General features: G+C 38.0%; 2 protein-coding genes across 6 annotated transcripts in view; one reads left to right on the top strand and one right to left on the bottom strand.

Moving 5' to 3' along the window:
• TFEC (transcription factor EC) overlaps positions 1 to 13,846 on the bottom strand; it is a 631,163-nt gene that overhangs the window by 460,288 nt on the left and 157,029 nt on the right. The window contains exon 1 of one of the 4 annotated variants that reach the window (XM_085006041.1): positions 4,506 to 4,961. The exons of the other annotated variants lie outside the window; for them this stretch is intronic. The gene's annotated coding sequence lies outside the window, so the exon portion shown is untranslated. Of the gene's footprint in view, positions 1 to 4,505; positions 4,962 to 13,846 lie in introns of those variants that run through there. 4 annotated transcript variants of the gene reach the window in all.
• On the top strand, positions 4,597 to 12,778 carry CAV2 (caveolin 2). 2 transcript variants are annotated; one of them, NM_001123091.1, is made up of 3 exons: positions 4,597 to 5,226; positions 5,563 to 5,750; positions 10,520 to 12,774. In NM_001123091.1, the coding sequence occupies exons 1-3, from the start codon at positions 5,077 to 5,079 to the stop codon at positions 10,668 to 10,670; spliced, it is 489 nt and encodes a 162-aa protein (NP_001116563.1). In that variant the 5' UTR covers positions 4,597 to 5,076; the 3' UTR covers positions 10,671 to 12,774. The 2 variants fall into 2 exon arrangements, with proteins under 2 accessions (NP_001116563.1, XP_084860782.1); XM_085004656.1 differs by lacking the exon at positions 5,563 to 5,750 and having other exon boundaries at positions 4,984 to 5,226; positions 10,520 to 12,778.

Below are 13,846 nucleotides of genomic sequence, written 5' to 3'. Positions count from 1 at the left end.
ACCAGGTGGAAGGCATTCTATGTTTTTGTCCTTTTTCTTCTATTGGAAATATGCAATAAGATGAAAATTTGTAAAAAGAAAAAAAAAACTAATAAGCAAAACAAACAAAATTCCCATCCTCTTTCCTCTTGACTAATGCAGATTAGCTGTGCTATTTTTAAAAACTGGCATTTACTCTAAATAAAGTAAAATAACATTCATAAAAACAAGAATTACTAGAGAAAACAAAGACTTCAAATTTAGGTCTACTATTTTTTGTCCAAAACAAAACCCCAAATTAAGAAAAGAACCTCTAGAATCTTTTGTTTTGGTAACTAGTAGTCTTATTGTCACATTTCAGCTGGTATTTGAAAAACACTTAAATATGCAGCTTCGCAAAAATACATTGAGTATAGAGGTATTTAATAAGAGTTTAACTTGAAAGTTAAGTGCTCAGCAATACTTAGTACATATTTAATGTTCTGGAAAGATAAAGTATCAAAGTCCTGGGGAGAGGTCTTATTTACACATGCAGTATTCCTTCCAGAAATCAATGGGATAATCAAAAGATTAAACAGGAACATCCTTTACTTATGGAAAACAGGATAAAATTAATCTACAATTAATTGTCATGCATTGTTTTGAATGAGAATGGACTGACCGCTCCTACCAGCTCTAATCATGAATATAGGTTTTGCAGGAGTGTATCTTCTTCCTCATCTATTTCTAATAGACAAGTATTTCCAAACAAAGGTTAATTCTGGAAATTTTTGTGTAGGAAAAGGTTTTTTTTGTGTCAGAGGCGGTACTATTTGAAATAGTCAAAAGATTAACCTGGCACCAATTACAAACAAGCTACTGTGCTTTAATATTAAACTAAAAATGTCCTGGTTCACTGATGTAAGGCTAATTTTACCCAAAATGTGGATGAGGAAATAAGTGAATAGATAAGAAAAAAAAATGAACAAGCTTTCATTAAATGCCATACAAATCTCTGGCACCAACCCGCAAGAGTTGATTACTGAATAACTTCAATAACAGACTTTTTATCATTCCTTTAAACTGTTCTGCAGGAGGCTGTCTTATGCATTGGGGAAGGGATCATTGGAGGGTAAGCATGGAAGGGAGTGGGGGAAGATCAGGCATGGTGGTGAGGATGAAAAGATACTCAGATGAGATGAGGTAGAGGACAGGAAGTTATTCAAGGAAGTTTATGCAAAGCCCACTATCCACAAAGAGAATGGGTGTTGCAAGACACTGCAGGTCTTTCCAAATTTCTTAGGCTTTACCTTGCTGACAGCAAGCAAGTATAGGAACAAGTGCTTAAAGGACTTGGTAAGCAACCACCTAGCTCTTCCACTATTAAATCTATGGACTTCTCAGTTAAGGTCAAAAGCTATTCAGTTACTGAAGACTGTCAAAAAACCACTAAAATTTGAAGTCCTAAGTTGGAATCAAGAAATCCCCAATTCTCATTTTTCCAGCTATAATTATTCAAAAGGTTCTGGCCTTTGTGAGGAAAGTAAAAGAGGCTGCAAGGTAGACAGGGCATAGCAGTTGCTTCTTTTTGGTCTCTTAATGAGGTATATGTACATCCCTCAAATAATACCAGCATTGTACTAAAAATCTGCAATTTAATCAATGCTAATGAGTTCTGAAAATTTTACAGGGCAAACAAATATCCTTATATTTAATTTTTTTAAGTCTCCGGAGTTTTTGACAAATTGGTATTACAATTCTGAGATTTAAGCTTGGGTTTGGACAGCTAGAGCTTAATTTTTCCCATTCACATGAAGAACAATTTCAGCAATATCCTAACCAATGGTTCTCAGCCCAGGAAAGGAGGGGAAGGTGATTTTGGCCCCCAGGGGGCACTTGGCAATGTCTGGAAATATTTCTGGTTGTCATCACTGGGGGTACTATTGGCATCTAGTGGTTAGAGGCCAGAGATGCCGCTAAACATCAAGGCACAGGACAGTCCCCACAACAAATAATAACCTGGTCTAACATGTGAATAGTGTCAAGTTTGAAAAACCCTGCCCTAATCCAAATGCTTTAAATGTTATTAAACCATAACGGTGAAATCAGGAAGTCATTATTTTCATTAATAATCAATTTGCTCAAAGGTCATTTGAACAGACCCTGCCTACAGCTGTATGTAAGCTATATGGGGGGGGGGGGGGGGAGACACATTTGTGATTTGGAAAGAATAAAAAACTGAAGGAGAAAATAGATATTCTTACTCATGAAAGCATTCACATACAATTTTCAAGGAACCAAAAAAACAATCTTCTTTCTTAGACACTATGTTGAGAAAGGTGAAGAACAAAACAGTTATAAACTATCCTATTTACAAATGCTAATCTATTACCAAGTTGTCATTCTTCAAATATATTAGTAATCATCGCCCTCTTGTTAAGTCTTCTATAATAATAGAAAACAATTGTACTGGTATGGGATTTATTATGAAATTTTTATCTCCCTAGGTTACCAGGCAATTCTTTAAAAATTAAAGAGAGCTCATTGGAGAGTAATCCTGTGATCTGAGAGATGCTCGAGTGTGCTCAGTCTAAATAGCTCCACCCACATCCTCTTTTCTCTCTTTCCTGGTAGATCTCCCAGTTAGAGGAGACACAATATTATTTGCTGTGTTAATCACTCTGGTTTAAACTCCTTGAGAACAGTAATTAACATTTTCAAAGCATTTACTAATAGGATAAGCAAAATCATTTTTAAAGATCCTCTCAAAAATCTTATGTAACAAAATGGTGAAGTGGCTAAGAATTTTATCAAAATAACAGACCCAACCCATGGGGGAGGTGCTCAATAAAAACGTGTAAATGAATGAACAAACGAACCGTGCTCCATGCTAAATACCACAAAACTAGGTAAGTCTAGATTTAAGTTAGAGACACTTGTTTTCATGGCTACCTATCACTTTACAATGACTCTATAAGCGATCCCATTAAAAACTATGTTGATTTCACCTTCCTTTTGGCCTCCTATCCCTGCTGCCTGAAAAAAAAAATTCAATTACTTGGGATAACTATAGCAAATGTCTTACTAATCCCACTGGAAGTGTAAATGTGACCAGCAGACAAAGAAAGATAAGGAAAGAAGGCCTGATGCCAACATGTTCAAACACTGCTTAAGCCCACTCTAGTACTATGAGAACGACCTTCTTTGAATGAAATATCTTGAAATCTGCAATTTTAAGTCTGAAGAAAATAAATTTGTATAAAATATTATTTAGCTGTAAACACTCTCTTCCTTTCCATTTCCTGGTAATTGATATTATGGATTTCCTGAAGGATTAGTGTCTTCTATTCTCTTTGATAAACAGTTGTGGCCAACAACTAGAAAAATCCAAGCTCTCAAAGTCAAGCCTGCTTTGTAAATGGGGGAGGTGGAGAAATATAGAAAAAGCAGTAAGCAGAATGTCTAAGCTATTGCTTTGGATTTAACTGAAGACAAATAAAATTGAGAAAGAAAACTAAGAAATAAGGAAATGGGCAAGCAGAACCAGCTCTGGGAGAAATGGGACACAGTAAGCATGAGAGATAACCATATAAAGCCCTACAGTGTTACAACACTGCGATCCATAAGCAGCAGTAACAGTAGGTAAACTTTTAAGTTTTAGAATATTGATTTTTGGCTCCAAAATATTTTGCCAATTCAAGTCCTGCTTTTTTTTTTTTTTTTTGCATTTTTGTTGTTTCCAAAATAGTCTTTTTCTTTCAGAAATAATCCTTCAAATCCAGTTCACACAAGAGGGTTTGATATGTGCAGTGAGTTTCAAATGCATTGTATTCAGCAATACCTACTGGATGCCTACTACATCATAGGCTCTGAGCAAGCTGCACCCTCTCAGGTCTAAGACCCATTATTTTGCTTTTTAGCAAATTTTCACTAAGTCCTTTTCCTCCCCCATGTATAAGTCCACCAGACCTTAAACCATTTATGAACACGCAAGCTCCTCCCTGCTGAAAGTTTTTGTGTGAACAGTCCACAAGTTGGCTCATCTACTGCAGTGGGTTTTATGATAGGGGGTTGTCTACATAGTTCCTACAAGATAGCTGAAGATCTGATTGCATCTTAGAGATACCTGAAATCTTTCAACAGGATCTGATTTAAAGGAAAAAGTAAGTTATAATTTAGAAAGAGAAAAAAAAAAAATAAGACCTCCCCTCATGATCTGAAGGTGCAAACCCTAGGGGCAGGATATTCACATACCCAATTCCATATCCACATGGTGCCTCCAGTGGACTCATACTCTTTGGGCACTGGGATAGCTGAAAAGCTGATGTGCTTGCAGGGTCGCCTGGCTATCAGGTGTGTTATATGGTTCCTTATCTCACAGCAGTAACAGTGCAGCAGTAACAGTGTTATTTGGAAGTATACTGTGTGTAGAGACCACGTAAGAGTTTTACTTGGATAAACATTTAATTTTCACGCAACAGCTATATGAAGCAGGCACCACTGCTCCCATTTTTATAAGGGGTTACCTGTTCCGAGAGGTTCAGTACCTTGTTCTAGAGCACAAAAGGAAAAAGTAGAGCCTGCAAGTGAAGACAGATCGTCGTGCTGTATATGCCATGCTCTTAATCACCGTGCTGCTTTTCTACAGTATGTCCATCATCCCTGCATCAAACTGCCCGCTCTTAGGCATCCAGTTCTGGGTGTCGTGTAGCGTGACTCAGGAAGCCTATCGGCCTCTCTGTACGCAGAACGTGGGTCCTCTTCCCTTAGACACACTTCACCCACCTGGGCAGGGCCGGGAATCTGTCTGGTTGGGACATCCTCCCTCATCCCTCTCCGGGCCCGAGGCGGGACTGGGACAGGGCCGGGGAGGGCCCGGGGAGGGCGCGCGAGGCTGGAGCCACCTAGCCGGCTGTGTTCGGCCCCCGCCCCTTGGCCCGGCCGCGGGGCGGGACTCGTGTCGCGCCAGCCTCAGGAGCAGGGGCCGGCAGCGGGAAGCGGCCGCCGCCCCGGCCGCGCCGGGCTAGGCGAGGCGGGGCGGGGCCGGGCGCGTCGGGAAGGGGAAGCCGCGCGGGCCGGGAGCCTCTCCGCACCAGCCGCCGCGCACCCAGCGCCGCGATGGGGCTGGAGACTGAGAAGGCGGATGTCCAGCTCTTCATGGACGACGACTCCTACAGCCGCCACAGCGGCGTCGATTACGCCGACCCCAAGAAGTTCGTGGACCCGGGCACCGACCGAGATCCCCACCGGCTGAACTCGAATCTCAAGGTGAAGCCCGGGGTGGGCCCTACCCTGGTCCTGAGGTTGGCTCAAGTCCCGACATGGCCTGGAAGTGGGGGTCCCCTTCTACCCTGCCCCAACCCCAACTCCCACCCTCTTCACTAAGTCAGCCCTCCAGGGTCCAGGACCCGGATCCACCAGCTCCAGGGCCGCCTGCGTAGCCAGGAATTTTTAGCCAAATTCCTGTGCGCCCACTGTGACCCTAGAAGAGGTGGGGCACCCCAGCCAAGTCGTTCTTTCTTTCTTCTCACACTCTGAGCTCTCCTGGTTCCTGGGGCAGCAGGATGGGTAACAGTTCAGGATCCCTGAGTCTTGTCTCCATAGGTGGGATTCGAGGATGTGATAGCAGAACCGGTGTCTACACACTCCTTTGACAAAGTGTGGATATGCAGCCATGCCCTCTTTGAAATCAGCAAATACGTGATCTACAAGTTCCTAACGGTGTTCCTGGCTATCCCCTTGGCCTTCGCTGCGGGAATTCTCTTTGCCACACTCAGCTGTCTGCACATCTGGTGAGAAGAGTCACACTGGGGTGGAAGGGGTTTCTGAAATGTAGGAATCTTCTTTGCCACCTGCCCCAGGCCTGCTTGCAGGCAAAAGGCATCATCTCCTAATGTAGTCGCAGGAATTGGAAGGCCTTGAAAGGCAATGCGCTTTCTTTAGAATTGCAGGTTAAGGTTGCATTAGAAGTTTAAACAGTAGAAGGAATGTCCCTTTGTCCCCTGGTGCTATTTTCCTTTAAGTGGCAAGGCCAAGCTGACTGTGGAGGTAGAGAGCTGGAGCCCATATTTCCTGGGCCATCCATTGCTCTCTCTTGTTTTAACTTGTGCCTGTAGTCCTCGGTAGGGCTCTTATTTCTTTCATTACCTTTTATTCAGTCACCTTCTGTGCTTGGGGGTGAAACAAAAGTGATCTCTGAGCAGAATGCCAGTGACACTATCAATGGAGCAGGATGTCAGACCTGGTTAAGCAGTGTTATGGAGGGGCTGCTCCAATCTTGCTATTGACAAATGGCAAGGATGAGATCAGAGGAGATGTAAGGTGAAAGGCCCTCCCAGCACAAATGAATGAAAACTCGAACTGCAGGATAATGAAAGGACTAACATGCAGATCACCCCCAGTATGACAATTGCCAAGCTTGTCTTTTAATGCAGTCCTGGAGAAATTTATAACTCCAGATGCGTCACCACACCCTAATATGTGCTGTGTTAATTGTGAGAAGTTACAAAATTGTTCTCCATTCCCTCTACCATCTGAATAAATTTCTTTAGTAGGCTAGCTAGATAGTTCAACCAAGAAAATTTATTGAGTGCTTAGTTTGTGCTGGGCATTGGGGCCAGAATGAATAAGATGCAAGATCAGCCTCAGCTTACTCACAGCACATTAGGGCAGCTGGCTGGGTACAGAGGTGAATGCTGAGGGAAACCCAGTTAAATCTGTGGAGGAGGGAAGCACAGGGAAGGCTTTGTAGAGAGAAATTAGTCTAAAAAGGCTTTTAAAGAATAAATTAAAATTCACTCAATAAGTAAAGGATAAACAACAAACATCAATTTAATTAGAACACTAAAAACTGTAAACAACTAAACTATATTGAAACTGCCAAAGACTGTTAGAGGAATGAAAATCTTTGCCTCTATACATGAGCAGATCCACAAAGGCCAGATGTATAGTTAGCTTATATTTTGACAGTAGCACATAGATGTTTTTAAAAGATTCCCAAGTCAGCACACAAAATTTTGGATTCCTGATTAAATAAAACTAGCCATCTAACCTCAGTGCCCATTTTCCCACTTTTGAAAATGTGAAAAACTGAGTGAAGGCATAGTATACTTTGAAATGCTGGTTATGAAGCTAATTGGAAATATAGAGTGCCATATTTATAGTTAACAAAGACAGGCATTCCTAAAACACTTGTGGAATAATTGACAACAAAAAGGTTTTCATTTACTAAACGGTGGAGAGATAGAACTAAAACTACAATTAACCAAATGATGCTTTGCTTCACCTGGCTCTCCTGAGGACAGGAGATGTTTTTTTCTGTAGTGCTTCCAGTGGTGAATCATCAACCATTTCTTTTTCAGCCACAGAAAATGCATTATTTAACGTCATCTTGTTTTTCAGATTACATTCATGTGAGACATTAATATTTAACTGTCATACATTTGTCATCAGGCAGCTGTGATTGCAAATAGGGAAGTATTTTCAAACAAAAATGTTTAAAAGTTAGTTTATACCTTGATAAAACAGATTTTCATTAATGGATTATATTCCATTGATAGGATGAGACCAGATGAAGGAGAGACCTTATAGAAGAGCAAACCCATTTGAGTTTGGTGGGGGGGGGGGGGGTTGTTATTGTTTTCTTGGCGTTTTTGCTTTTATTTACTTTTTTTCTTTACTTTCTTTCGTTCCCCTCCTTTTTGTTTGGTAGGGGGTGAGGGTTATTTTTTACCAAGAGGCTGGTGATCAAGGCTATAAAAATATGCAATAATAAGATCTTTAAACCATACTGCATAGTCACAATGAATCTGATTTTTGATTCTTTAAACAAATAATAGCAATAAGAAAACACTCAGAACTCAGTCTAATAATATTGGATCCCGGGCTAGAAGTACAGGTTATTAGGGACCAGTGAATTAATTTGAGTCCATACCATAGTCAGACTGAGGTATCTGCCATTTGGCAATAAGTGGCTCATACCAAAGAAATGTGGATCGAGCCCCTCTACCTTCTATTTTTGCTGGGATACAATGCAAATGGATGGCCCAGCTAATGAAAATGCAGTAATAACAATCTCATTTCCCAGAAGACATTTTTAATTCAGCAAATTGCTATAACAAGGCAATCTGCATGACACCATAGTTAATACAAAGCTTAACAAAAGCCTCAGTTCTAATGGACTTATTATCCAATGGGTGAGTATATAATCTTTGTAATTATAAGATTTATTTAAGAAATATGGAGTTCCCATCGTGGTGCAGCAGAAACAAATCCAACTAGGAACCATTTGTGGGTTCAATCTCCGGCCTCGCTCAGTGGGTTAAGGATTAGGCATTGCCATGAGTTGTGGTGTAGGTTGCAGATGCGGCTCGGATCCCATGTTGCTGTGGCTGTGGCATAGGCCGGCAGCTGTAGTTCCCATTTGACTCCTAGCCTGGAACCTCCATATGCCACAAGTGAGGCCCTAAAAAAAAAAAAGGAATATTTGGTTGGTCACACTGAGCCTCGACAAGTTTTAGGTCACTCCAAATTGCCAGGAGTTTCAGAAAAGAAACTGTTTGAGATGTTGAGAACACAACTTAAGATTGTTCAAAAGATCATTGGATCCTTTGATCCAAAGTCAGAACAGGGAGCTCCCACTCTGGCTCAGAGGATTAAGAACCCAACTAGTATCCATGAGGATGCGGGTTTGATCCCTGTCCTTGCTCAGTGGGTTAAGGATCTGGTGTTGCCATGGCTGTGGCGTAGGCCAGCAGCTGAGGCTCTGATTAGACCCCTAGCTGGGGAACTTCCATATGCCACAGGTATGGCCAGGAAGGAAGGAAGAATGAATTGGCCAACAACTGGTTAGACTCCACGCCAGGGCACCAGTATCATCCATGTAAACAAAGTGAGAGAACAACTTGAAAAAATAAAATTAAGACGAGTCCACCACATCCAATGAACTGAGTCCCAAATGTGGGCAACTGCACTTTGTTGAACTGGAAAATCTACTTTTGTCTTGTGCTTAATTTTAATTCCCTCTTAGGATATTGAAATCTAAGGAGTTATGGGGATAGAAAATTTCTTAGCCTAAGGAAGAATGGAAAGTGCATTATATTCTGAGTAAAGTAGATAGAGAGCTTTCCAGTCTAACTTAAGTCTTATAGTATGTCAATTTGAGATTATTTTGTCATAATTGTTTTCATTATATATTCTGTCTTCAAAATAGTACTATTTATTATTCATTATAGTGGTAGTACAACATGGACATGTCAGGGATGCATAGTGTTATTCCTGATAGCTGGTCTGTAAGATTTCCTGTTCTTACTTTAATTCATAGTATATTGCCCAAGGCCAACATCAAAGGAGAAACATAATGGGATAAGTAGTCAAAAGTTGCCATCATTCAGGTTTGTGTTCAACTATTTAGCTCTGAAACACCTATTAATTAATTTTTTAAAAAATGGCTTCAAGTCTTGAAACAAAACACAATATAAATATAATCTGTGTAGACCGTCAATATGAATAATTCCATATTCTAAAAATATCTCAATCAGACAAATGCCTAATCTTCTCTTTGCTTTGGGCTAAATACAACAGCCTTTTATCCAAGTCACATTTTAATAACAAACTAAGAAAATTAACCTTACTTCTTTGTGCCCACCCAAGTGATAATAAAAATTCTATTGAAGTCCTCCAGCAATGCCTGAGAGTTTACAAATATGTCTGTGCCTAAAAAGCACTACTGTGACAAAGAACATTATTCAGAGGATTAGAGAAAAAATTAACCAGCCTGAGGAATATGAAAATATGTAGTTACCTTAGGAAAAGGCATACAGGAAAAATAAATTCTAGATATTCTAGTTTTTCTTGTCTAAGACTTCTGACATAATTGCAGAGCTCTTTTAGCTATACCACACAACCCTTTTCAGTGTGTGTAATTACTATGAAAAATTAATAATATAAAGTACAAGACAATACTAAATTCACTCAGCTGAAATATTTACTAAGGGTCAAGGATGTCCTCACTTTAAAAGCTTACATTTTAATAGGAAAGACAGAAATATAAATATCTATTTATGATATCTTTTGGTACATTTGAGGATTAAGAAATTTGTTTCAGTACTTTAGAAGCACACACACACAAAAGAAGTATCCAACCCAGCCTGGTAGGGGGTGGGGATGGGGGTGGAATAACAAAACAGGAAAAGCTACCAGGAAGTTGAACCTCAGAGAAATAGGAAGACAGGCAGGTTAATGTTTAGGGGCAGAAATCAATTATGATTTGGGGTGCAGTTTTTTTGTTTTTGTTTTTGTTTTTTTGCATTACTATTTTAAGATTACCTACTACCAGTAGAAAGACTATTGGTATTTATCATGTACGTGCTTGTTTCTTTTTTTAAGCCACATATTTTCTGTGCATTTTATCACTATGTGGGTCACTGTTAATTTGTTTCAAATGCTCAACCCAGTTTAGGTGAATTGGGCTATTGTTATACCTTTCCGTGCCTGGGCAAGAGTCAGTGGCTTTATTTGGTAACACTGACAATCCTTACACATTTCTCTTCGTCCATTCTAGGATTATAATTCCTTTTGTAAAGACCTGCCTAATGGTCCTGCCTTCAGTGCAGACAATATGGAAGAGTGTGACAGACGTTGTCATTGCCCCCTTGTGTACAAGCGCAGGACGCAGCTTCTCTTCTGTTAGCCTGCAACTGAGCCATGACTGAATACTTGGACCCCAGGTCTGAAGATTTGGATACTGTAATACTTCTTTGTTGTTATAACATGAAGGCTTTACTGTTCTGTTCATTACCCAACTGTTCAAATTCAGAAAGCTATTAACATGGAAAACCACATGTAGAAATATTTATTGGCAGATCTTTTCAAATAATACTTTTCTAATTAAAAGCCAAGGATTTCATATCTAACTTTATAACCATAATAATACAGTAGGTTGGCAACACATAATTTTAAAGGCAGATAGTCTTTGCTTTAGTACAAAGGTATACATTTTCTAATGATAAATCTATAATGATCAAGGGACAGTTCTCTCAAACACTGCAAGAGTTTTGTACACAACTGCTCATGAAAATATGGAATTTCTTATTTTTTTACTCTGGAGGTAATACTTTTAAAATTGCCTGTGCAGGTGAAGTCACGGGGATACTTAGAGATAAGATAATACAAAGATCCTAGAAATTACACTAACAAAAGCATACAGTGATGATAGGGTCTATCAAATATAATAATGTGAAAAACAGATTCATGAAAATATGTTCCTTTAAGTCAGGTATTGTTAATCTATAGGCATATTTAACAAGATGTTTCAACTTACTGTATATTTTGTACTTATTGTAAATGTTGCTCTAATCAGATTGCTTTAAAGCACTTTTATTATATTTGTTATTTTGTTGAGCTAATATATAGAAGTAAATGTATATTCCACAAGGAACTTCATTGATGAGATTGCACTGTCTTGATTACATAAGCATATGCATCTTCTTTGGTAATAGAATGTAAAAGAGAGCTATATAAGGCTTTTCTAACTTTTCCAAGCAAAATCCTGAAATGTTTTATGACTAATGTTTATCTGGATGTAATCTTAATTGGTATTTCATCTAGGAGATGCTTTCTGTCTTGTAGTTAGAAATTAAACCTGTATTCTGCACTCCTATTGATTTTTCACTACCTTCAAGTAATATTGGTGCTATTCAATAACATTTTACAATAAAGGCTATTTCTGACACTTAAGTATGATTTCAATGATAGTGATTCACATAGAGGCTTTCAGACAAGTTGTCAGCTTCTTGGGTCCATGCTACTGAGCTACATATATATAAATTAAAAACTAACTGCTACAAACTACAAGATCTTATTGGATATGAATTTTGTTACACTGCATAAAATTATTCTTATCATTTTTGAATTATAGAGTCTTAATTCACATTTATGAGTCACTTTTGTTTTAAAACCCTATTCTAAAATGATAGGCATGTACAAAAGATCTCTGTGATGTAGGTGGTTACTATAATTTACACATCTTAAAAGTGTGTAAATGCTCAAATTTCGGAATTACTATAAGAACTCGGATTAATGTTCCTTTGAATAGCTTCATAGGTGACAGCTCCTTATTCAATGAAGATTAATTTTATTATTCCCAAATTTCCAAGACTGGTAAATATTAAGGATGATTGAACTGGAATACTATTGAGGACCAGAGCAAATGAATGATTAAATCATAAAACTCATACACTCTCAAAGGTAGCTACAAAAAAAAAGACTTTACAAAACTGCCTTAGGCCATTGTAACATCCTTAGAAAACACTCTCAGGATCATTAACTTGAAGCATTACTACTAATTTGACTATATAGATGTTATTCTGTTTTTTTAAAAGGTCAATCAGTCTCACAACTTTATAGTTATACTTTGTATTTAAGCTGTTTTTAAAAAATATTTAGATATGTTGATTGGGCAAAAGTATTTGATTAATAAAATATCTATTTAAATAAATCATGAGCTTCTATATTTTCAAATAGTTATTGGCAAGTTTTAAAGCCAAAATATATACACATAGTCATATAACAAAACCTACTGACTTTTAACAAGTGGAATGTATGATTTCCTGATTTCTGAATAAAATTGATCATTTTCAAAATACATTTTTATTGGGATTTGTTATTAACTATTTCATTTCAGAGACTGAAATTTTGTACCAAGTGGATCCAGATTTTATATGCAAATATGTTGGTTCTTATATTTGTGGGTGGGTGGGAAAGAGGTTGGTGATGATGGGACTTTCCCAGTATCCATAATAAACTTTCTAAAAACTCAAAATATGTTTATTGATTTTATTACATATCAAACTAATCAGTAAAGAACCTTTTCACTACTAAATTTTCCTTGTTAAAGACTGATAATGGATTAAAATACATGAGATATTGCTTATTCGGAAATGTATTTGTGAAAAATTGAGATTGGTAATTTAATTTTTTTGTTTTCCCAGCACTTAAAGAGATATCCTATAAACTTATCTATCACTTGATGAATAGGATAGAACAGCTTGTTCAGAAATCCACCATACTTCATATTCTTTATGAAGTAAAGTTGCTTGCTAATTCTAAATAAACTCATATTTCTGTTTTCAATTTTTTTAATAAAAAAGTAAAAAGTAAAACAATACAAATCACATGTACTTGGATACCAGTACCATGAAGCCAGACCAGAGTCCAAAATTATTTTTGGAAAGTTAGTATGTGAAGAGTAGTTGCTGATATTGGCACAGATTTTTCTTGTTATGAGTTAATCTGGAAAAATGGCCAATCTCTGATAATAAAACATGTGTTTGGCTTTTTAAAATGCTCTTTAAAGTTTTGAAGAGCTTAAAAATCCCTCTTTTCAACAGCTATCTATATCCCATGAATTTATTTAAATGCCTTTCTTGGGAAGCTACTGGAATTTAGTGAAAAGAGTCCTGCCCTCCAAATCAGGCACCTGGATTCCAGTCTCAGCACTCCCATTACTGAGGTGTATCACTCCTATAACTGGTTTAATCTCAAGGTCTCAGTTCTCTTATCTTTAATGACAGGACTGTACTAAAGGATCTCTCAGGAGCTTCCCATCTAATTGTTTTTGGTGACCTCTACAGAAATGAAAACTTGGCTGTGTACATACAAACCAAGCTTAATGTTCAGTCCAGGAATTTTTTAAAATTATGACTTGTCTATCAATTAAAGAGCTGATGTCCTATAAATATAGGAATTAATACATTTACTTTTCACACCTCAGTTGATTATGAAACTGTGTGGTTTTGATTCTTCATGACAGAGATTCCTAGATTTATAACAATTCTTTTTTATTGTGACAATTTCCCCCCCAAATAATATGTTACTCTAGATTTTAAAT

Source organism: Sus scrofa, chromosome 18, assembly GCF_054392235.1.
Source record: "Sus scrofa isolate SSC_HxYL_T2T_F1_AM1 chromosome 18, Sscrofa_HxYL_maternal_Yorkshire_Landrace_v2.0, whole genome shotgun sequence".
Classification (NCBI taxonomy): domain Eukaryota; kingdom Metazoa; phylum Chordata; class Mammalia; order Artiodactyla; family Suidae; genus Sus; species Sus scrofa.
Note: the sequence above shows the minus strand (reverse complement) of the source record. Positions and strands in the feature narration are given on the sequence as shown.

Bases quoted from the DNA above. Each gene is read 5' to 3' on its own strand.
- CAV2 (NM_001123091.1), top strand. From the start codon at position 5,077: ATGGGGCTGGAGACTGAGAAGGCGGATGTCCAGCTCTTCATGGACGAC. The intron at 5,227-5,562 runs GTGAAGCCCGGG...TTGTCTCCATAG, and splicing joins GGCTGAACTCGAATCTCAAG to GTGGGATTCGAGGATGTGAT. The intron at 5,751-10,519 runs GTGAGAAGAGTC...CGTCCATTCTAG, and splicing joins CTCAGCTGTCTGCACATCTG to GATTATAATTCCTTTTGTAA.